We start from the raw sequence: 26024 nt of genomic DNA, 5'->3' as shown, positions 1-26024 counted from the left end.
ACGAGAAGCGTGTCATGTGGCCAGCACAATGACCATCCGCCTTTACTTTCCCCAACCAAAGTCAGGTATCCATTAGAGCTGGGTGGACTCAGAGGCCCTCTAAAGATCCCGGGGCCCCCGGTGCGGAAGGCAAGCGCTTTATCACTCAGCCACCACTAATGCAAGTTCTGACAATCTTGGGATGAAATTTATTCCAATGAAATGTCGCTTTCACTGAAGAATGCAATAGATTCCATGACGCACTGTACGTCGCCAAACTCTATGACAAAACTTGAATGAGTTACAGCAATGAAATCAAACGTTTTGACAGATAATTAGAAGGCATATTTACATGGTGGCTGAGTAGTAAAGCGCTTACATCTGAACCAAAAGCTCTTGAGTTCGAATCACGGTGATTTTGAATTTCGAAATTTTTAGGACGCCGCTGAGTCACCCAACTCTACTGGGTACCTGATAAATAAAGGCCGTTGTAATGGCCACATCACACCCTCATTAACCATCGGCCTGAGAAACAGATGACGTTTTTATCATTTGCCCTATAGATCACAAGATCTGAAAGGGAGACTGTACTTAAACATGAGTTACAAGTTATGATAAATATATTTTAAAATGTATTTCTCAGGTCGGAAAATCCCATTCAGATGAAGAAACTCAAACAGTTCTAGAGCCCACGACGTCTACTTCATTAGAGACACCGCTCCTGGCTACACAGACGCCCAAGCTAGAAACACAGGTAAACAATTGTTATTCTCTTATCGACATGAACATTAGAATTGCCACATTGTCTTTTTCGGGTCCCGATTTTTCCTCGGGGGTTTACTCCTGACGTCTTTCACTTGTTTGGGTTTAGCCGCAAGGCAGCAGAGGTTTGGATTCAGAATTCTTCTTCTCAAAGGTAAGTAGCCACTACTAGCCAGCAAAGATTAACTAGCTCCTACTGTCCAAAGCCTTTTGGTTAAAAAACCAGTTGCTCACCTTTGTCCCTTCTACTGTCAGTGATATCAGTTCCGACGAACACGGTGAAGGTATGGTCAATTATAGTATTAGAACACAAGACGCTCATAAAGTTGCAAGTATAAATGTGAATTGATACGACAGAAACGAGCGTGTATATTGTGCAGCACCAGGAATTCCTTATAGTCTCTGACAATGAATAAAGGCTTTTCGCTGCCCATTAAGAATGGTCTCTTGTCGTTTGTTCAGGCAACCAATCACCTCCTAAACTCCACCAGAAGTGACCCAGTTTCCATGCCAACTTCCGAGCTGATGGAACAGTTGGTTCTGTACAAGGCGAAGGCTAAGGAACTGGAGTTCAAAGTTGAAGAGGTTAGTTGTGTTTGTTTTGGAAAAGGCTTACATAGTTTTTAATAAAGAAAGCATGAGTGATCTGCTAGACTAGACCATTGTTACTAATACACACCTATATCTCTTCCTCCTTTAAATACAAACACTCTGGTTATATTCTTTATTTACAATTTTTTTTCAACATTTATTATTTCAGCCTTTTCAATATTGAAATTCCACATTGACACAAATTGTCAATTGTCTAAATCACTACTACATTTAATTACCAAATCAAACTTTAAGAATATTAAAAGACAGAATTATGATAAGCTTTGAAAAATATCCGATTATATAATTTATAATTGTATTTTTTAAACTTTGTCTAAATATGAAATAGTGTCCCTCCAAAAATGTATGTTATAAGTATATTAAAAAGAAAGACACTTGGAAACAATTTGACTTATCTAGTCCTGAAGTTCTGGTTCTTACTTAAGGATATATTGTGGATACAAGTTCATTTGCAATGCAATGAATGTTACACTGAATGTTAGGAAGCTGCCTAATAACAGTGATGTCCAAACTATGGCCCACAAGTCTTTTCCAGCCTGTGACTTCATGTTTTAAATTTGGGCCAAAAGTTCATAATGAAGGCAGAGATTAGGCCTTTGTTTAGGTATCATTTGCCCCACATTTGCGTCTCTCTCATCTGCCGCACATTTGTGTCTCTCTCATCTGCCCCACATTTGTGTCTCTCTCATCTGCCCCACATTTGTGTCTCTCTCATCTGCCCCACATTTGCGTCTCTCTCATCTGCCCCACATTTGTGTCTCTCTCATCTGCCCCACATTTGTGTCTCTCTCATCTGCCCCACATTTGTGTCTCTCTCATCTGCCCCACATTTGTGTCTCTCTCATCTGCCCCACATTTGTGTCTCTCTCATCTGCCCCTTGACTTTGTCAAAGGGGTGATGTGACTGTTCGCGTAACCAAATTCCCATTAGTTTTCCCGGTCAGCAGCTGTTCTAAGCAGGATATCAAGACACAGGCCTGTCCATTCTTTTATGTTATCCATCCAGCTTTTCTTTGGCCGACCCTTTCTTCGTGCATCCTTGACTGTACCTTGAAGGATGACTTTTGACAGTGTGCCATGTCTTACAATAGGACCGAACTAGCTCAGCTTTCGTCTCGTCTTTTTGCTTTTCATAGCAAATAAAACATTGAATGTCTAGAGTCTAGAAGAAGCTTTACAAAGTTATATTTCATTCAATACTACTTAGTACCCTTTCAATGTTATCAATGTTACACTGATCGTGTACAAGAGTTCCTAAAGCAAGAGCAGGCTTTGCTTAGACTGCAGTCAGAAGTCCTAAACAAAGTCCACTTATTATAGTCTTAAATGTTGATGTTTGTATATTTCTCAGCGTAAGTTACGAGAGGTTTGGTAGTTTATAAGTGATATAGATTTTTTTAAAAAAGATAAATTGAAGCTCAAATAATGTAGTAAACTAAACATTCAGTTAATTTTTCAAAGAAAAGTAAAAAGACAAAGATTAGTAAATAGATCGAACCCACGTCCTTTGCGTGAGTAGCGCGACGCTCTATCAATTGAACTTTCCTGCCAAACTTCTAAGTATGGAATTAGAGCTTTAAATAATTCCATTTTCTACTTTGGCTTTTGACTTGTGTCTAACCAATTGTCTTCCTTTTATCACCTTATTCAATCCTCGAAGAGAGTTTGAGCTAACGGTCACATTGACAAAAAAAATCTGTACTTTTTGTTTTGTTTTCAAACTTCCGGGTTTCTCGAGGATATGTCGTGTACTTTTTGTTTTGTTTTCAAACTTCCGGGTTTCTCGAGGATATGTCGTGTACTTTTTGTTTTGTTTTCAAACTTCCGGGTTTCTCGAGGATATGTCGTGTACTTTTTGTTTTGTTTTCAAACTTCCGGGTTTCTCGAGGATATGTCGTGTACTTTTTGTTTTGTTTTCAAACTTCCGGGTTTCTCGAGGATATGTCGTGTACTTTTTGTTTTGTTTTCAAACTTCCGGGTTTCTCGAGGATATGTCGTGTACTTTTTGTTTTGTTTTCAAACTTCCGGGTTTCTCCAGGATATGTCGTGTACTTTTTGTTTTGTTTTCAAACTTCCGGGTTTCTCGAGGATATGTCGTGTACTTTTTGTTTTGTTTTCAAACTTCCGGGTTTCTCGAGGATATGTCGTCAAGGTGCCGTAGCTGACGATGTGCTGCTGTTTGAAAACTTGCGGAACTGTAAGACATTATTTCTATAGTTTTACTTTCACACGATTAATCCAGACATTTCTTGGTCTTCCTCTCGCCTTGTACACTGATTGCTAGGTGGTGAACATTCTCCTGGACATTTCTTTGGTAGCCACTCTTTATGTGTGGGCTAAACTAATTCACTCTTTTTTTTTTTTAGCAGTGATGTCCAAACTACGGCCTGCGGGCTACATCTGGCCCAAAACGCGGTTTTATCTGGCCCTTGAAAATGTCTGCCTTGAGTGTATTGCGAATCAAAGGCTTGGCTACATGAATTCGATGTTGTGGGTTTATAGGGGCCGTGACACGTGGATCGAAGATTCAAGTGGCCCGAAGACCAGATAGGCATCGTTGCTTTTATTGAGCAATTCATTCGCTCACTTGCATTACCTCAGCCTTTATTTCTATGTTGCTTCTTGGCGAGGATTTTCTGCTATTCTTCTTAAGTATCATTCATTTTAGTGCCCTGCCGCAGTGGCGTAGCTAGGGCGTGGGAGTGGGGAATATTTGAACATTTCCCCGGACACCCACTTGAGAGGGCGGCCCAATTGAGTGTTAGAAATTTTTGTTACATTAAATATTAAATATTACGCCATTATCTCATGTCATGATTATGATTTCGAATGTCAAAATGCAGAGCCCCCAAAGAGGTCAAGCCCCCCGGGCCCCCCAATAATGGCAAATTCCTAGCTACGCCACTGCTTGCCCGATTAATTTTTTGTTGTCCGTCCGTTCAGCAGTGAATTTAAATCTCAATAGCTAAAACTGCAAATTAAATTTTATAAATCATGTCCTAGTCTGTAAGTCTGTAAATATCACAGAATTCTATACAGTTATTTTTGGCTCGTTTCAATTTAAAAATGGTATAAATGAAACAAACTTTCTTTTTCATTTTTTTTCTCACAGGAATGTATATAATCATGGGCATGCTTACAGCGAACTGTAAATAGATACAATTTAAACAGAAAGAATACGTTGGGTCATTAAGTTGGGTTAGTCTGAACTTTGACCTCAAAACTTAATAAACTAAGCAGCAAGTATTAATTTTACAACATTTAGAAATAGGATTGGCGGTTCTATTTTAGGAAATGACATAACAGGAAAACAAAGTGGCGTTTCTGTTTTAGGAGCAGCTAGATAATGTCTGGTAAATCAGATTCTAAATTGAGGATGTCTGCTATGTGGTTCTAATAATTACCTGCTTAGACATACACACAGATTGGTAAATTAAAAAGAAAGAAAGAAAGATAGATAGACAGACAGACAGACAGACAAACAGATAGATAGATAGATAGATAGATAGATAGATAGATAGATAGATAGATAGATAGATAGATAGATAGATAGATAGATAGACAGACTGACAGACAGACAAACAGATAGATAGATAGATAGATAGATAGATAGATAGATAGATAGATAGACAGACTGACAGACAGACAAACAGATAGATAGATAGATAGATAGATAGATAGATAGATAGATAGATAGATAGATAGATAGATAGATAGATAGATAGATAGATAGATAGATAGATAGATAGATAGATAGATAGATAGACAGACTGACAGACAGACAAACAGATAGATAGATAGATAGATAGATAGATAGATAGATAGATAGATAGATAGATAGATAGATAGATAGATAGATAGATAGATAGATAGATAGATAGATAGATAGATAGACAGACTGACAGACAGACAAACAGATAGATAGATAGATAGATAGATAGATAGATAGATAGATAGATAGATAGATAGATAGATAGATAGATAGACAGACTGACAGACAGACAAACAGATAGATAGATAGATAGATAGATAGATAGATAGATAGATAGATACATAGGCACTAAATTAGCCAAATACTGCGCATTTAAATATGCGTGTGTTATTACATAAGCATTGGTTCACATGAAAGAGAGGCTGGGGGGGGGGGGGGGAGAGGCTAATGAAGAGCTCAATGACGTCAACATTTTTAACTCTAGTTTTTAATTCTATTCATCCGGAAACACGTGGTACTTAAGTAACCGGAAACACGCGGCACTTAATTTTATCTCATTATCCTATTTACACATTTCTGCTCACCTTGTATTTTGGTGCAAAGTCCTAGTCTATAAATTATTTTCCTAGTAAATGAAATTAGTTTTAGACCTTATACATTATTCTCAATTCATATCCTATGCTATTAGAGATACAATTAAAAACGAAAAGATAAGGTATTCCCAATGTCAATATTATAATAGATACTACTACTATATTTTCTGAGTTATTATTTTATTATTATTATTGTATTTTATACATAAAAATGAATAAATAAATAAATATAAAAAGTAAGACCTTTCGATTTGAGGATAAAGTTCATCTGTTTGTGTTGCCCAGGGTCAAGTGGCCAGTAAAACGACCAACCACCTGTACTTTTCCCAAACATATACATATCTTGAGTTTCAGATTATGACCTTAGAATTATATGGCAACACCAGTAGATGTATTATTACATTCTTGAATTTAGCGTTTAGGGAGAAGTGATCATTTAGTGCAGCGTGGTGTGATTCGTTTGTATGTTGTTAATTGTATGTTGTTGTTTGTATGTTGTTGTTTGTATGTTGTTGTTTGTACTGCCTGCACCTTAAAAACTTTAAAAAAAAAACAAGGTTCCATTCTTCAGTGTATTCGATTTGCTTACCCACTTGGAACCATAGCAAATACAAGGAACTTCGGCGTATCTGTGCTGTATGGACTCATTGAGTTATAGAAAGTTGTATATATCGTATAATAATGTCAGATAATCTTCAAAGTATTTCAATTACTAAAATATCCACATGAATTTTTCTTATTTATTTTTGAAAAATTATTGCATTTATTCGTCTTGTCGAGTTTTGTTATTCTGTTTTATTTTTTTTTAATTTCTAATAAATCTGATTCTGTTTTGTCTTTAAAACATAATGATTTATAATTTGTTATTATTATTATTTTGGCATGGCGTCTGGTCTGTTGACTTTAATCCAAACTAAGGAAATGTGTCATTTTCTCATTCCATTTCTTTCTTATTTCTATCATATCTCTTTATAACATCTCTTTTTCTATCTAACTCTTCCTCTGTCGTATTTTTTTTATCTCTCTTTATCTCGAGTGTTCACGTTTCAGTCTGTCTTCCTCTCTCTCTCTCTTTCTCTGTCTTAATATCCTCTCTCGTCTCCCTCTTTTAAAAATTATTTTCTCAATCATTCTCTTTTCTCTATTTTCCTGTCTTTCATTTTCTATATTTCATCTCATTATCTTTCTGTATCTCTCTCTCTCTCTCTCTCTCTTTCTCTGTCTCTTTCTCTCTCCCTCTTACTCTTTCTCTCTCTCTCTTTTTCTCTGTCTTTTACTCACTCTCCCTCTTACACTCTCTCTCTTTCTGTGTCTCTCTCCCTCTTACACTCTCTCTTTCTCTGTCTCTTACTCTCTCTCTCTCTTCCTTTTACTCTCTCTCTCTCTTTTTCGCTGTTTCTTACTCTGTCCTTTCTTTCTCTCCCTCTTTCTCTCTCTCTCTCTCTTATAATCTCTTTCACTCTCACTCCCTCTCTCCCTCCCTCTTATTTTCTATTTCTCTCTCTCTATCTCAAAATCGCTATGAAATATGTTACATTGAGGTACAGTACATTGAAACGTAGAAGGCTAATTACTCTCAAATTTAAAAAAAAAATATTTAAAAAATATTAAGGAAACAAGGCATTAAAGGCTCGTTTTTCTAGCAGTTTAATTAGTGCGATTCTTAATTAGTGCATTTTAAACATTCCTTTAAAAGTTTGTTGCACAATTAATAAGACAGAACGCTAACACAAAAACTATCAGAAAGAAACTGCAGAAAACAACAAAAAAAAAAAAAGACCAAAAACTGAAAGGACAAAAGAGGGTAGTCGATCATGTAGACATTCCAAACTATTAAAGAGCATCAGCAATCTTTAGAAAGAAAAAAGTAAACGATCGTTGGTGCTTTTTTTTATATATTAGTAGCACGAGCAGTTTTAACAAAGAAGCAAAAGGTAGTCGATCAAAGACAAATTTGAAATATTAAAGAGCATAAGCAGTTTTAATATAGAAGACAAAAGGAGTCGATCATGTAGAATTTGTTTAATAATTAAAGACCATAAGCAATTTTAAGAAAAGAAGCAAAACATAATCGATAAAGAATAAAAAAACAAGCTTAATTTTTGTTTACAAGAACATCAGAAATCTGAACAAAGATATGACATTTGTATATAACATTTTTTTTGTGTCACCATTTTTGTATTTCACTGTGTTATAATTTCAGTTACGCCATCGTCGTGAGTTGCCGGCCCTACACTGACATTCCATGATTGTACCCATGTCCCCGCCTTTCAACACCCGTATCGATTTCACCCAAGTATATTATTATGTAGGTGATCACTTATCGATACACTCTTTGAACATAAATCTATATTGTAACTTATGCATCTGTCAGATTTACATTTCTATTGTTTCAGAACCAGGTCTGTCATTTATTGTTGTTTTTTTTTAAAATCAGAACAAGGAATATCACTATTCTAACACTAAGTTGTTTTCTTTTTTGTTTATACTTTTTTATAGTAAGAAACAAGTTTAAAAATAAGGATGACGCGACCACAGACCTATATATATTAATCTGGAAAACGAAAACAAATTATTATCGATAATGATCAGATCACAGACCTATATAAATAGATTGTTATGTATGTAACTCTTTTTCAAGCTGTAAGGGAAGTCACCCCAAATCTAGGAAAATCGATCTTTTCAGTCCTAGAAAAGTCATGATCTTTAGTTTTCAAAGTTTAGAAATAATGAAATACCTTTTTACGGATTTTTAATAAAATGGGCTATTAATCACAGAACTACTTATTCACGCAAATATATGAAATAAAGTAATTTCCTGTTAGTTACCATTGAAATAATGTTTCGAAAATCCTAGATCGAAATAATTCACGTCAGTTGATTTTATTCATATTAGAATGATTACCCAGATCTTTTTAGATTATGTATCTTAACATTGCAAAATAATAATTATGAGGTGAGTGCGCTCTTAATTTGGAGGTTTAACTAGATCTAGATCTAAACATTAAATTATATGTTACATAGGTTAGGGCTGAAAAAACACCACTTTACTTCTTATCACTACTTCAGAAAACAGCGCCTTGTTTCAGCTTTTCAAATAATGTTTACCTTTTTTATAGTGATCTCCATGTCCAGTCTAGGAATAATATATAGATCTGTTAACGCGACATTTATAATAAATGTAGGGGCAGATAGGCCACCCGCTGGTGTAACTAATTTCTTAAATGCTTTGATAATTAATATTCCGAACAAAATTAATTTGTGAAATAAAAAATATATATATTTTTTTGTTACTATTACAGCGAACTCAATTTTTAATGTTGTTTTCACATCACTGGCCTAAATATTTTAGATGTGTTTTATTTGAAATAATTTTTGACGATTGTTAGACTAATACTTCTAATAAAAACAAAATGCGAGTTACCCCCCAAAGAATGCAGGTCATAGTTTGGCTACTCCCGAAAACAAAAAGTAACAAGGTATATCACGTAATCTAAAACTTGCTATAAGTGGGTTTGATTAGTATATGAGATTGATAAATCAGCTCATCCGTCTTATAGTGTAGCATGCAGATATTGTCAGCCTTTGATGTTCAATGGCTTAGAAAGCAAATTAAACATTGTCTTTGCGACAAAATTATAAGGATGAGTACTTTCACGTTGCTATATAGACTCCGTAGCGACTTTATTATTTTGCAAACATTATACATTTCATGTTAACAGTTTATCGAGAAAATCAAACCAATATTCTTGGTTAGATCATTCAGAAGTCACGCCCCTGGCCCTACTTTTAAATGCGGCATTGTTTGCTTGATTATTAATGACTAATGCATGATTTTTGTGACATGCTCGATTTGTATTATTTTCTTTTAACGCTCCCCCCCTCCCTCCCACAGCTATGCTGATATATACGCCCCCCCCTCCCTCCCACAGCTATGCTGATATATACGCCCCCCTCCCTCCCACAGCTATGCTGATATATACGCCCCCCTCCCTCCCACAGCTATGCTGATATATACGCCCCCCCCTCCCACAGCTATGCTGATATATACGCCCCCCCTCCCACAGCTATGCTGATATATACGCCCCCCCCTCCCTCCAACAGCTATGCTGATATATACGCCCCCTCCCTCCCACAGCTATGCTGATATATACGCCCCCCCTCCCACAGCTATGCTGATATATACTTGCATAAGTGGATGTGTAACCTTATCTTTTTATAACTACTTATAATCAAACACAGTGTTTGCTTCTTAATATTCGCTTTGACTTAACAAGAAAATAGACAATCTCTTTCTCTCTCTCTCTCTCTTTCTTTCTCTCTTTATTTCTCTCTCTCACTTTCTCTCGTTATTTCTCTCTCTTTCTCTTTCTCTCTCTCTCTCTTTTTCTCTCTGCCTCTATCTTTTTCTCTCTCTCTCTTTCTCTCTCTCTCTCTATGCAGCCATCTATGTTTGTGCAAGACCAAATCTACATCTGTGTTGCGCAAATTCTACATTGCTGCTGAGCCCATCTACCTTCACACTTTTAAACGTTTCGTCCGTTTTGTCTGCGTCGATGTTTTGTTTTGTTTTGTTTGTTTTATATGTTTCGGATGTTCCTTCAGAGTTGAAGATAGTTTACTTCCTAGTCCAAACCTACCGCAGGACGACGGGGGATGGAAGCGGGCAGGGTTTGAATCCGGGACCATCGATAAATCCAAACGACAGTTCAGCGCGCAAACCGCACGACCAGGCAGCCATCCACTAAGTCAAAAAATGTAGGTCACAGCTGGGTCTACGTCGTCACTTAATCCTGGCACTCGCAGTCCAGTCTACATACCATATCTATGAAACATACTATGTTGGTCAACGCCAAAGCATAGTGTTTCATAAAGAAATTGAAGCAAGACTTTGTTTCCTGGTTCTGTCTTTCTCTCTCACTCTCTCTTCTCTCTCTGTTTCTCTTTCTCTTTTTCTTTTCTTTCTTAACCTCTCTCTGTTTCTCTTTCTTTCTATGTTTCTCTTTTTCATAAACATCTATACACGCTTTTAGCAGTGTAGACCTTCCAGATAATATTAAATTATTTGAGCATTGACTGACTTGTAGAAATAAATTGAAAAATAAACATACAAAATAAGATCTCGTACAAATAAACCTCATTGATATAAACTTGACATCTTAACATATAAGTTATACATTATAACGACATATAAATAACTCATTTTGCAGTAGGTTTTTTCGTCTTTTGATTCCTTGACCTCTAACTGTATGTAGACATATCTATGTCGTGTTTTTATCAGCAGTAATTTCACATTTGTTTATCACAGAGTCTTGGCATGTGGAACTGCATCAAACTGCCGACGGCATGATTGGTTTGGGATTGCATGAGTTTATTGCAAGTTTTAACAGCATGTTCCGCCCCCTTTCAGACGAAGCTTCTTGCAGACGGCTCGGACGGCCTTGAGAATGTTACTAACGAGTATCAATTAGTCACTGGTGTAACACCAGGAGGAAGCTACAGCATTCAATACACAATAGCGTGGTCTCAGTGAATGGGCCTGACAGGAAAGGTAGGCACATTCACGTTGCTATGGGAGACACGTGACGTCATTTGGGGTAAACAAAAGTTACATTTATTTCATGGAGCCAGACAAACAGGACATGCGTGTCCTCCCCTTTTATCTCCACCCCTTCTTAAATTCTTCCCCCCCCCCCATGTCTTTACGTTTTGTCCCACCTGACACTCGCTACATTCTCGCCCCTGCTTTTTTTTTTTGGCTAATAACGTAAAAAAAAAACAAAAAAAAACAAAAAACAAAAAACAAGTTAATTGAAGAATTGCTGCTAGGACCAGGTGAAGCAAATGAAATCTGCTAGTAGTCTGTAGTGAAGGTTTCTGTCTTATCTCTATGCCAGTGCTTCTCAAACAGTGAAATCTCGGTTCCTTTTGGTCCCTTTTCTTAAAAAAAAAAAAGAAAAAAAAGCATCACTTTCCTTTGTACATATACTGTCGAGCTAGCTGACAACAAAACATCCTCTTTAACAACAAAATATCCTCTTTAACAACAAAACATCCTCTTTAACAACAAAACATCCTCTTTAACAACAACAAACAACAAACAAACAACAAAAAACCAATGCTTATATTTTTTCTTGCAAAATGTTATTATCTTGTAGAACAATGTAGATCCTGAACATTTTCCGTATATACATTTATATATAAAGTGGAGACAATAATTAACCTCGGCGTGTGGTATGCGATTCAGACTGCCAGCTCTCCAGACTGTCGTGATTACGGTCCCTAGTTTGGTTCTTAGCCTTCTTTATCCCCTGCCATCCTACAGCAGGTTTGGGCTCAGACAAATGAATCGTCATCTGTAAGAACGACAGAAACTAATAAGAAACTTTTAAGAAATTGAAACATATAAAAAAAACATATAAGAAACGAGGGGTTTTGAAACCGAGTGAATAGTTGGGTCCAGGGCCCGTAGATTCCTATCACCGCCGTTGTATCTTTATTGTTCATACATAAAAGCGCCAAACTTATTCCAGAGCAACGAGTAATGCAGCACCAAAATGTGGAGTTCCCGTGACAATAATTAGGCTCAATGGGTTCGGTTTTCACTCTTGTCTTAGCAAGAGTAGATTTTCGGGAAAACCCGGAATGTTCGTCAATTGTGGGGAAAACAGGTGAGCTATTTTTAGCTTTCTGCTCATAATTAGTTACCTCTAGAACACTAAATGTTTGATGAAGAGAACTCAGGAGTCAGCAGTTTGTTTTTTTTGAAGATAAAAAGGTCAATGATTATATACTTCACTTTGCATCTAGGGGCGTTACATGGGTGGGCTCTATGGGGTCTGATTATCAGAACTGTAATAGTTTGGCTTACCCTTCCCCCCTCCTATAATGAAATAGGATTGCCATAGGTACGTGGCCTCTATCCAATTTCCAAGCCTACAAATAAACACTTTTTCTTGCCAGCTTATATGGTAATTACTTCTTCCTTGTTCAGCCCTATCCTTAGGCTGAAGCGAAATACATTGTTATTTTTATTATCTAGATCTATTTATATTTCATAATATAATATCAGGTGACCGAGCCTCGCTTGGATGAATAATTTGTTAAGGAAGGATATATACCCGAAGTCATTTTGGGATAATTTTTGTAATTACGAAAATGAACGATCGGGTAAAGACTATCAATCCGAAGAGTTGCTTTTTCGTTCTGTCAGTTCTCAATGTAATTGTACATGGCGATTAGAATAGAAAGTCGCCCCCCCCCCCCCCCAACAGTAGGCCTATAGAAAACCACAGCTCTCGTCTTAACGTTTTACATTGCTTCTTTCGCGTGAAACTATTGGGCTATTATAGGCTTGGAAGAAAGTCTTTGCAGTGTAACTTCTAAAATGGTTACTTTCTGACATTTAATATTGCAATATTGCGATTCAGACTGCCAGCTCTCCAGACTGTCGTGATTACGGTCCCTAGTTTGGTTCTTAGCCTTCTTTATCCCCTGCCATCATTATGGCTCTGAGACATGGACACTTTACAGAAAACAACTAAGACTTCTTGAGTGCTTTCATCAAAGATGCTTGCGCTCCATCATGGACACATCGATGTCCTTGCAACACCGGTATGGACAGTATAGAGGGACTTCTTATGGTCCGACAGTTGCACTGGGTAGGGCACGTATCCCGTATGGGAGACGAACGTATGCAAAGGCAGTCTTTTTTTGGTGAGCTAAAAGTTGGTCGACGTAACAGAGGCGCCCCACGGAAACGCTTTAAAGACCAGCTTAGGCGTCAACTTTCCTTGGCTGACATAGAAGAGAGCACCTGGTTTTATGCGGCCTCAGAACGAGACAGCTGAAGGTCACTCACGAAAGCCGCGGGATACACATTTGAGACCAAAAGAAAATCTGCTGCCGAGGACAAACGCAGACGGCGAAAAGAAAATCTAAATCGACCACCTGCGGACAATGGTTATGCTTGCCCTGGATGTGGTAAAATATGTAGATTACAGCTGGGGCTGCGCAGTCAAGGTCACTAATCTTCCGACTCGAAGACAAGCTTTATTATTATGGCTTTAGTAAGAATCATCAAGTGATTTCTACGTTATAGTGTAGAACGTGCACCTAGTAACAAAGTAAAATCGCGCATTTTTTTCCTAAGAGTTAAAAACATCGCGTTAGTATTCTAAAGAAGCGTTATTGTGAGGCATCTCTGTTACTCCGACAACCTTTCAACTTACTAAAAAAATATGTTCGTCCCCCATACGGAATAAGTGCCCTGCAAAGCGTGACAGTCGGATTATAAGAAGTTCATACCATTTTGCAAGAGTATCGCTGTTTGTATTGCGGTCTTTAGTGAAGTCGTTCAAGAAGTGTTAGTTGCTTTCTATAAAGTACTCATATCTCAGATCCACATAGAGGGGTTGAGAGAATCACTGGTTGACACTGATTTCTGTAGACAGGCGGAGCGATTTATTTCGCCACACTCTCGCTTGGAGGCGTCCAAAAGCACGACTATCCCTGATCACATATCGACCTCCCTTTAAAGCAATGCGTCATTTGATACCATGGTTCACAGATATGTGAAGTTGTCTACCACGTTAAGGGATGCCTATTCGCGCTGAACTTTGGGGCTGAGTAGATTTTATTGGGTGACTTCTGGAACATGACTTCAGTTTTACCGAGGTTTATAGGTTAATTAAAAAAAGCAGCAGCGTGATGAAAATTCGTTGACCGCGAGCTGGATATCATCAGGGCATGCCTTAGGCCTATGATGCCGCAATGGACCCCTAAGATTCAAATGCCCCGCGCTAATTCTAGGTGTAAATTATTAAATTAAACCATTATAATTTATAATAGGGTTCCCATAGTCTCCTTGTTTTCAAGGAGCTCCTGGAAATCTCCGGAAACTCATAAAAATGTCCTTAAAAAGACAAAATTGTCATTTTGGGGGTGTCAATCAATATGATAAACGCCAGTCCTACGCGTGATATAAAAAACGGCATCGCCAGCGTTCATTTAATAAAAATGTAATGCAAATACGAATTTATTTTCTAATACAAAATCTTTATTCTCACTTATTATCCTTATCCACACCCTTACTGGTCCGCGCGCAATCCATTTCACATAGGGCCCCTCAAATATTAGGTCCGGCCCTGGTTGTGCAAGTATAAGGCATAGATAAGCTGTGTTATGACCATTTCCTATGTTTTGGTATGGGACAGTAGACTTCGAAGCTTAAACACATTGCAATAATTCACCAGCAAAATAATAACAAAGTAAAAGTTACCTACGGGTGTACTCAATTAAAGTGTAAACAATTTATAAAGCCTTTAAAACATAATAACTAATCATACATAAAGATATTTAATTTCATTATTTTTTTCTCACTATTATGCACATACCGTGAAATTTTAAAGAAAATCGTTAGAGCCATTTTCGAAATAGAATTTATATATATATATAAATATATATATATATATATATACATACATACATACATACACGAGTTGCTCACTTAAGAGTCTAGGATATACAAAGCAATTTAATACAAATCAATGTATCCTGGTCATGTTTTCGATTGATTTAATGGTTGCCTTACAATTGCACAGTAGAATTCTTATGTAATAATAACATTCTTTAACATTCTTATATTATAGACACTCTTTAATAGTAATAGTACTTCTTTTTTAACTAGGGGGCCGATTAACTCCCCTTTTTATGATCAATGTAACGAAACATTGCTTACAATAATTATGAATGTATTCATTTTTCTGACGTCTTTTAAAAGAAACTTTTTTTTAAATGCTTTTTTTTTTCAGCAGCTTTGTTTTCTTTTATTTCTCAAACGCAAAAACTTATTTAAAACAAACAAAAAACTAATCCATCAGCTTTGTGTGTATGCGTGTGCTGGCTAAGGCTACCAAGTTACTAACGCTATTATTATTGCGTGACTTCAAAAAAAAAAATTGTATATACATTGCATAGAATCATAATCATTTCAACATGACCAGTTAAAAATACATAAATTTAAGCATAAAAATAATACTTTTTCAACGTTTCTTTTATTAAAACCTCTGTTTATGAAATGTCAATCATATTAAAACCTTTCATTACCAAAACATATATACCATAAATCAGATCATTATTATATGCAAAAAATATTCAACTTTTTAGCGTTGGAAAAAAAATGATTGCGAGCCTTTCTCATGTAAATGTGCCATAATCGACAAAAAAAAGAAAAATTAAATCTAAAAGTTTCTGACCCGTCGAAAAGAAATACATGCCTGGTATAGGGTACCCTTCTTGTGGAATCCCCTGACCAGTAGCCCAGCACGTCCTTCCTTAAGTCGAGATTCGAGGGTATACAATCACTAGCACACTCCCATTACTTCGTGCTTTTAACAAATATATATTGTTGATCTTGTTGTATTCCTGCTATCTACAAAAATTGTCAACTGTAACGTTCTCTTTGCCTCTTTCTTTGATCTCAGGGGTTTGAGATCTTCAAGTTTAAAATTTGATTGTTTTCAGAATTATTGATTAATGTACGTATTCTTGGTGATGAAAGAAACTGTAATCTAGAAAATTTGTATTTTTAGATTTTCAAACGAAGTTTTTTCTGTGTTTATATTCCGTAGATTAACGACACATGGAACTCAAAGAGCCACGCTACAGACAAAGAGAAGGAAGAGCATGAACAACTGTTGGAAGAGAGAAATAACACAATCTCAAAACTGCAAGAGACAATCGAGAACCTCAAATCGGAACTTTGCGCGAAGGTCAAGGTGATTTCAGAGTTTGAGGTGACCGTGCGAGAGAAAGAGCTGGCCATGAGCAAGCAAGAAGACTTGGCCAAAGAGCAGGAGGTCGAGAGCAAGAGACTGGAGTCGGATCACCAGACGTTGCTGAATCAAATCTCTCAGAGGGACATCACGATCCGAGGACTGAACGAGTCCATCAGAATACGAGACGAACGTCTAAGAGAGAAGGACGACATTCTGTTCAAGCTCAACTCCACGATTGACGAGCACAAGAAGGAAATGAAACATCTCGGGGAGAAGCTCCTAAGGACGTCCAGCCTCATCAGCGAGAAGGACGCCGCCATTTCGGTCCTACGAGGACAAATTTCGAGTTCGTCCGTCTTGCTCAGGGACACCCCCGCGAGCTGCCAGACGGACGCTGAGAAAGAGAGCTTCCGGCTGAAGGAAGCTCTCAACAGCCTCCAGCTTGACCATGACCACCTGGTCAATGAGAAGAAGCAGCTGGAGGCTACGTTGGAAAAATCCAGGCAAGCGTTGGACGAAGCTATGCTCATGTGGGACAGGGAGCGCAATGACCTACAGGTACACTCATGTCCAGGTTTTAATTAGAACATATAACAATTATGTTATTGATCTTGACCTTGTAGGGAACGTGCTGTATCAAACTGTAACCTTTTCATTAATGGCGAGAAAAGTAAACACGAGAATGGTCAATAAAACGAACTAGGATATTTAATAAATAATAATATGTCAATGAATGGAAACTAATCCTAAGTTACCCTTCTAAACGATTTCAAAATGTAACTCCATTAGAAAAGACAACTAAAAGAATAAAACAATCAGAGCATAAAAAATAATTTTATAAAAAAAACAAAGCTTTCATTGATTGAAGTGAGCGTACCTTTCAATTGCTGCAATATCGTTCAATGTTGCAAGTTTTATTTCCTTTTTTTTCTAAATAAAACAAGATTAATTAATTATCACTAATTGATTGACTAATTGGTTAATTTTTTGATTGCTTTTACATGTTGTCATCGACAATTAATAATTTTGCAAAATCTCAAAACTTGATGTGAGATTTGAACGTGGGAAAAAAAATGAAAAAGAATCCCCTCCCCCCTCACCATCAGACAGACTGAGAGTAAAAACCAAGCAAATTTACATCTTTCTTTTAGATTCTTACCTTTTTTTACTGTCACTAGTGATTACCAAAATAAATTACTTCTATTTCATGTATAGTAGTCTCCAGTTACCTCATTCGTTGACTACAAAAGTAACATGTCAATTTGTAACTGGGCTAAACTGTTAGTCTGTACGTTTTTTGTTAATTATCGTTTCTTGATTATAGTACATTTATAACACCCAATTCCTCTGCCATGTCTGATGTAGAAAAAATATGTAGTTGAAAAACTGAGTCTGTGTAGCCAAACAAAATATTGTCTATGTCATGTTCCTGACGTGTAAACAATAGATCCTAACGATATGGAGTCAAGCTTGATTCATCTTAACAAAGCTTTTATCAGCTCACTCTGTCTGGTTCAAATTAAAATTTTACACGATTATTTTTTTTTACCTAACAAAACATGAACCAATAAAAATATTAACCAATTAGCAAATTAACTATCGGTAATTTTTATTTTTTTTGGCATCGAAAAAGAGAAGTAAATGCTCCTTATTGAGAGATGTGTCTGTATACATGGAGTTATGTCCCTTTTTACGTTAAGTATACGTTTTTTTTCCTCCCACTTCCCGTTCAAGTTGAAATTTTACATAATAATTCATAGTCGATGGCAATTCATAATTCAGTTAAAAAAAACTATAATTTTATCAATTAGTTTAATTAATTTTTTTATATTGAAAAAAACGACCTTATTCCTGCAGTAATCAGATCTAAGGCAGTGATTTTTCAGCGCTTAAATAAGCTTTTTTTTAAAATTATTTTGTTAATATTTTGCTTGTTTTAAAAGTCTTCTTATCTGCTGATCAATAAAACGCATTCCTTAGTTGACCTGACTGCTGACTTTACTATTGTCTCGCCAACAGAGAGAGGCCAACATCCTGGAAGAGAAGGTCCGAATGTACGAGGCCTACAACACCATGGGCAAAGATGAGACCATCGAGACGCTGAAAGAGGAGGCGCAGGGCTATTTTAATGAGAAGGAGGCCCTCGTGTGTGAGCTCAGCACTTTGAGGCTGAAACACGAGTCCTCAGAGAGAGTCAACAAGGAGCAAATGGCCAAACTGCAGGTAACATATTTCCCTATCTATCATTGCAATCTTTACATTTGTATATGCAGCTAATGTAAACTGTCCCAGTCCCAGCTGCGATGGGCAGGCCACAGAATGAATGACCGCCGCATCCCTTAACGACTCCTCTATGACCAATTAAGGAAAGAGAAGCGCCCACAAGATTGACAAAAAAAAAAAAAAAAAAAATCTTTAGGGACACCCTCTCTAAAACCTTCAGTGTTGATCCTACCACCTAGGAGACGGAAGCACATAACAGAGCAAATATTGCAGAGGACAAACGAACACAGCTAGCAGAAGAAAAACGCCAGAGAAGAAAAGCTAGGTCAATGACACTAACTGTAGCTGGAATAACCTGCCCAGTGTGCAGCCGAACATTCCGGGGTCACATAAGTCTCACCAGCATCATGAGGCGGCACAAAACCCCAGTGCAAAGCGCTCAGTCCCCTAGATGACAAAAGTGGTCATCATCTAACCTCGATGGACGAACTACACATAATCTAAACTGCAAGATTAATTAAACTATTACTATTTCAAAAATATTACGCTAATTTTCACTAATTGTATTTATAATTGCTGAATGTCCCATGTGGCAAAATAGCTAGGTCACTGTTTTCTTAGCCACGTGACATGTTGAATTGACCTGACCTCTGACCTCAAAGACAAAGAAAAATGACAAAAGAAAAGTAACCCTAATTTATTGTGTTCTTTGCACATTTTAAATACCTGGCCCTATAGTAAAGAATAGGCCAACCCTAGAACATCTTACAGAAAAGGACCCTATTGAGATTTAATTACATCCTAATGGAACGCGTTAGAACCGTGACGTCCAAACAACGGCCCGTAGGTCATATTTGGCCCTCGACGTAGTGACATCCGACCAATTGAAACGTCTGCCCACTGTGCATAAAGAAGCCTCAGAGGCTCGGTTCCACTGGACTCGACAGTTTGTACAAAGCTTGTATCAATTCTGTCTGTCTGGTACAATTTGTGTACACGTTATTTCTCCTACACCCATTGTGGGATCAATTTGAAACTGTACATCATTATTTGTTGTAACTAACGAAACATAAATCAATAAAAAACAACAACAATAATTTAATTAATTATTAGTAAAAAGGAAATACATGCTACTTATTGAGAGATGCGGCTGTATGTGGCGTTATTCCCATAATTACGTTTGGACGCGTCTTTCGTCCCACTATTATCCTCAACTCAAATTGAAAATTTTCATAATTATTCATGGATGATGACAATACATGAATCAATTAAAGAAAATGTATAAAAATTGGTAAATCAATTAGTAGTAATTAATAAATTTTGTTATATAGTGAAATAGAGTTTATTCCTGCAGTTTTGAGATATATGGCAGTGATTTCCCTTAGGCTTTGTTTTCAAAAAGATTTTTATATATTTTATTATTATTATATTTTTTTGTAATGGTAATGCAACCCGTGACGAAAGTGTCTGAAATTTGAATGGCCCCCAGGCTGAATAAAGCTGGGAACTACAGTCTTTGAACATGTTGTTAAAATAGAATTATGCATATTATAAAATCACGACGGTTGAAATCTACGATTACTATAACTGTAGGTCTATATACAGTGAACAAATCTAAGGAGGCAATACAACGAGGGCTCAAGGTGTAGGGGAATGATGTTTATTACTTGTGATAAAAGTTGCCAGACGATTACAATAAACACAAATGTCAGTTTTGATTGTAATGTCTTCTAGCTCTGGCCTGCGAGTTCACTGGCGCCGCCTCTGCCTTCACGTTCCTACACTGTTCACTCCCCCGCCTATGTCGCCTCTAATACACTAACACAGGTTCACCGCCCGTGCCGCTGTTTAACTTCTGGTTGATTCCTGAACGGTTGCCTATACAAACCGACAGGAATATCTTCCATTCGTAGGAACGACTCTTCCACAGCTTCCAAGCAGGGCCAGACTTAGGCCACTGCAACCTATGCGGTCGCAGTGGGCCCCGCACTTTCATAGTCCCCGCGCTAATTGTAGGTGTAAATTATTAAATTAAAGCATTATAGCTTATATAATAATAGGTTTTGCGCGACTTCCTGATTACCCGGGGGCTAGTGGAAATCTCTTGTAATTGCGAAATATACCAAAAAGTTCTGGAAATCTCCTGAAATTAAAAATCTCCTGAAAACTCTTATAAATCTCCAGAAAAATAGACAAAATTGTCATTTTGGGGTGCCAATCCTACGCGCGATTAAAAAAAACGGCATTTTCAGCTTTCATTTAAAGAAAATTTATTGTAAAGACTAATGCTTTTCTAATACAAAATCTTAATGTTAACATTATGCTTATCCCTACCCAGACTAGGCCCCGTGCAATTCGTTTCGCATAGGGCCCCGCAATTGCTAGGACCGGCCCTCCTTCCAAGACAACTTCCTGGCCAGGCAACCCACACCAAGAACCTGCTTCTCACATTGCTGTCTCACTGGCGATGTTCAGTTCTATAAATCTAGGCGGATAGAACTAGTTTCTTGCACTGTTCGTCTAGTCACTTAGGCCAGAATGAACTTTCTTTTTTCTTTCTCATCTCAACAATCTGTCCATCAACAGGGTTGAGCAGGGCGCTAGTGCGCACCAGAAGCATCGGCGTAGGAGCAGAATAGTTGTATAGTATAAATTACTGTTTGTTACTATTCCCATAATACTTCTAATTAAATAATTTAATATAAGTTCTTTTTTTTAAATTCGTTTTATAGGTATACAAATTTAAAATATAATCAAAATGTGCTAAGTATTTATTTTTTTAAAATTTCGTTTCATAAAAAATAATATAGGCGGAGCTTACGGACAAACTACGTCTGCTGAAAATGGAAGTAGACAGCAGTAGTCACATGACCACAGAGATGGAGAGACTTCGCAGACAGGTAACTTAAATATCAGCGACCTGGTGAATGACTTTTGGTTCAGGTTTTATATTTGACCAATGGAAAATTCCCGTCCACGAGTAGAGCACATTATTTGGCATCTTTCTGAATAGCTCCTCCCCCCCCCCAACCTATTTTGACAAGGATTTGATCGTTCTAGAATCGGGGGACACGATAATTCGTTCAACTAAAGTTTTAATGTAAACAAATTAAACAATCTGTTACTATCCAGTGAACGATTTGTCTGTGATCAATTTGTCGGTAAACGATTTGTCGTGTAAACGATTAGACGTGAACCAACTGTCGGTAAAAATGTTGTCTATGAACAAGTGGTCTGTGAGCCAGTTGTCGGTGTCTGTTACTGTCTGGTGACTGAGCATGCCAGCTGTCTGTTACTGTCTGGTGACTGGACATGCCAGTTGTCTGTGTTTTTCTGGTGACTGAGCATGCCAGTTGTCTGTTACTGTCTGGTGACTGAGCATGCCAGTTGTCTGTTACTGTCTGTTGACTGGACATGCCAGTTGTCTGTTACTGTCTGTTGACTGGACATGCCAGTTGTCTGTTACTGTCTGTTGACTGGACATGCCAGTTGTCTGTTACTGTCTGGTGACTGAGCATGCCAGTTGTCTGTTACTGTCTGGTGACTGAGCATGCCAGTTGTCTGTTACTGTCTGTTGACTGGACATGCCAGTTGTCTGTTACTGTCTGGTGACTGGACATGCCAGTTGTCTGTTACTGTCTGGTGACTGAGCATGCCAGTTGTCTGTTACTGTCTGGTGACTGGACATGCCAGTTGTCTGTTACTGTCTGGTGACTGGACATGCCAGTTGTCTGTTACTGTCTGATGACTGGACATGCCAGTTTTTAATAATTGTCATGATGACTGGACATGTAATTTGCATTTAATGACGCGATGAATGAATATACTAGTAGCCTTCTGACTTGACATCACTACTATTGTCCACAGGCTGAAATGGCCTACAGGCTCCAACAGGAGCAACGCGTGATGAAGGCCGAGCAGCTGGCCATGAAGGTTCGCTACGAGACACGTATTGACAAAATGAGTAAAGAACAAGATAAAATGGTGAGTTCTAACGACGTAGGCTAGTAGGCCTACCACAGTAGACAGTGTCAAGGCTAGTAGGCCTACCACAGTAGACATTGTCAAGGCTAGTAGGCCTACCACAGTAGACATTGTCAAGGCTAGTAGGCCTACCACAGTAGACATTGTCAAGGCTAGTAGGCCTACCACAGTAGACATTGTCAAGGCTAGTAGGCCTACCACAGTAGACATTGTCAAGGCTAGTAGGCCTACCACAGTAGACATTGTCAAGGCTAGTAGGCCTATCACAGTAGACATTGTCAAGGCTAGTAGGCCTATCACAGTAAACATTGTCAAGGCTAGTAGGCCTATCACAGTAGACATTGTCAAGGCTAGTAGGCCTACCACAGTAAACATTGTTAAGGGGAGACTACAATGAATTTTTGTTTCCACGTAACGAGTCCTAATCCCTGCAGTGTTAGATAATTATTATAAGCAATATTTTTAGTATAAGGATAATAATATGAATAAGAGGAAAAGACAATGAATTTTGTTTGTCTTCAAAAAATCTCGAGCCAGGCGTGCTAGAGAATGACTATTAGCTCATGTTAACGATAACAGACATACAATGTTGACTTTAATAACTATCAATACTTTGAACGACTGATTGGAATACGAACTCTTCGGCTATACTTTAACTATGTATATATATCTGCACAGCAATCATGTACACAAGACTTCCGTAACATTCAGGTGTATGGGGGGAGGGGGGGTTAAGCTCTGTAAATAAAGAGAAAGAAACCAAAGATCCAGAAATAACAAATCAATTCTATGTTTAGATGGAACAGATTCTCTGTTATGCTCTGACCTTAAACAAGCCAGTTCAATTTACAGACCATGTCTTGAATTGATTACATTGTTGCGTCCCTTGTGTTCTAAATATAATTTTTTTCTTCAAATAATTTTTTTTCGGAGTTCTCCTTCATCTATTTATTATCTCCCATGACGATTAACATTTTTTTTTTAATTAAATAAAACCATTAAATTAAAAAAATATATAATGCACTGGGTAGAAAGCCAAATGATTACGAAAGTTTTGCTTTCTGGAATCTAGAGGATTCAGATTTTTTCTTCGTCTTGTAGACCAGTGATGCCCAACTTCGAAACTGTGGGCAATGCACTGCGGTCGGACAGGTTGCTGTGGCCGGCCCTGACATATGCTACACCGCCGGTCGACTTACTAGTATGCTTTAAAAACAGTGTTAACATTTAAAGCTTAATCACACTGAATGACTAAAATAACTACACACATAGTACAGGTCAAGACAGAGAAGATAGTCAGTACACTATTTCACATGATTTCACATATATAAATGAACACTAAGGGTGACAATTGATATAAACTAACATATTCAATATATTTCTTTTTGTCCTCGCTAGTGTTTCATAAAGCAGTATTCTTTCATACTTTCTTGTAGTCTACTTGTCGCACTCAGCTTCAGAACTATTTTGTTTAATAAAATGATGTAAAGGTCATCAGTTTATATGGTCGAGGGCTAACGACTTAGTCCTGTGGCCAGAACAACGACCAACTGCCTTTACCTTAAATAACCAACGTCATGTACTCATAAGAACTGGGGCGTTCAAAAAAAAATATATATTTCAAAATCACATACTTGGGTGAAATTTGAGACTAAGACCCCTCGATTAAGAAGCCAAGCGCTTTACCATTAAGCTGCAATGTCACTGTTTTTTATTTTCACTTTGACATATCACTCTCTTATGAAGTTTATCTGTAAGAGTATTTTAATCAACATTAATTTATTCCCAAAAAGCTTCTAACGATCGAGAAGCTGCAGAAAGAGAGAGAGTTGGACAAGCAAATCATTCAAGGCATCCAGAACAACCTGAGTTTGGTGAAAGACAAATACACCGAGGAACTGTTGAGGTCAGAGGAAGACAAGACAGCACTAGACAGACAGCTGAAAGAGGTGAGGAGTCGCTATGGAAAATGTTTAGAATCTTTCATCAAGTTTTATTCAGACATTCTACAATATTCATACATTATATTTTATTAGTATTATTTATAACTAATTACCGCTTTCAGGTGAATGTTACAAGGTACACATACAAATTCAATGCATTCAGTGACATAGCAAGAGATTTGGGGGGGGGGGGGGGGTATTTGGCCTCTTCAGGGTCCGTGCATTTTGACATTCGACATCATGACATGAGATGTTGTACTTAATAAACATATAATTCTAATGTGTGGAATACATGCACCATGGTCACCTATTTACATGAATAGCAAGATGACATTGGCTTAATATTAAATGTAAAAAAAAAAACACTTTTGACACTCATTTGGGTTCCCCCTCAAGTGGGGGCCCAGGGGGGATTTTCAAATGTCGACACCCCTTCCAATATTTCCTACCTCAAAATAATTCTGTTTTATTTAACTATATATCTATATATATCTTTTATTTTTATATTAGATAATTCGGTTGAAATCGATAGCATTATATCTTTAATGAAGGAGATGATGGATTCCTATATTCAATTAACTATGATGTTTCAAATATTACGATAAACAACATTATCATATCCAAACATTCTTGGTCATATTTCAACTAGAGCTGGATAAACTCATGAATTTCAAATAAAATGATACAAACTTTTACCAAGATTCGAACCCTGAATTCACCCTTAAGGCAAAAAGCATCATCGCACTCGGCCACTATATCAGAATGTAAAAAAAAAAAAAATAATTTATGAAATTTCAAAACAAAATTGATGACTAAACTGAATTATCTACTAAGAGTTATAATGGCTCTTTAAATAATTCTCGTTTTCAGTATAAAGGAGAATTTGGTGATAAATTTTCTATTCTTAACGACGTAAAGGACGGTATTGTCACGTAACACAAAGCAGCTATTGCATTAAGTTTATTTTTAGACTGAATACTTTCTAGCGCAAGGCCAAGTTTGCATGTTGTTGACAAGTTGATTTCAAAGATGAAGTTTTTCCCGTAAGCTCTAAAAATAGGCTGGACGTTACTAGAAAAGGGGTGGGGGCAAGTATTTAAAGACGGGCGTATTCAGTTTTGAGAGAGAGAGAGAGCGGTGACTAGAGGAATAGAATTTAAATTGCATTGTATTGTACTTTCATATAGTGTGTACATTGTATAAGTAATACCTAGTTACAGAACAAAAACTGCCTTTATTTAAATAAGTTTTTAGTTTTGAAATTATACTCTACAATAGTATTTCCGGCATCACGATATTGTTGGAGAAGGCTGAAATTAATTGTTGAACAAGGAAACATCCACGACATCGAGAATAAAAAGCAAAAAAAACAAACAAACAAACAAAAAAATACAACATTGTCTGATCAACCCAAACTCATCGTAGCATCAAGACATCG

At 37.2% G+C, this 26024-nt stretch overlaps 1 protein-coding gene across 3 annotated transcripts in view; it reads left to right on the top strand.

Annotated features, from left to right (window-relative positions):
- Positions 1-26024, top strand: part of LOC106070005 (titin homolog) — a 187517-nt gene that overhangs the window by 145989 nt on the left and 15504 nt on the right. For all 3 annotated transcript variants that reach the window (XM_056016501.1, XM_056016503.1, XM_056016502.1), the window contains exons 16-22: positions 623-733; positions 1204-1326; positions 16290-16994; positions 18456-18659; positions 21470-21559; positions 22527-22643; positions 24437-24592. In XM_056016501.1, the coding sequence (XP_055872476.1) occupies positions 623-733; positions 1204-1326; positions 16290-16994; positions 18456-18659; positions 21470-21559; positions 22527-22643; positions 24437-24592 (1506 nt within the window). The remainder of the gene's footprint in view (positions 1-622; positions 734-1203; positions 1327-16289; positions 16995-18455; positions 18660-21469; positions 21560-22526; positions 22644-24436; positions 24593-26024) is intronic.

The sequence above is a fragment of the Biomphalaria glabrata genome, chromosome 17, assembly GCF_947242115.1.
Source record: "Biomphalaria glabrata chromosome 17, xgBioGlab47.1, whole genome shotgun sequence".
Taxonomy (NCBI): Eukaryota; Metazoa; Mollusca; class Gastropoda; family Planorbidae; genus Biomphalaria; species Biomphalaria glabrata.
Note: the sequence above shows the minus strand (reverse complement) of the source record. Positions and strands in the feature narration are given on the sequence as shown.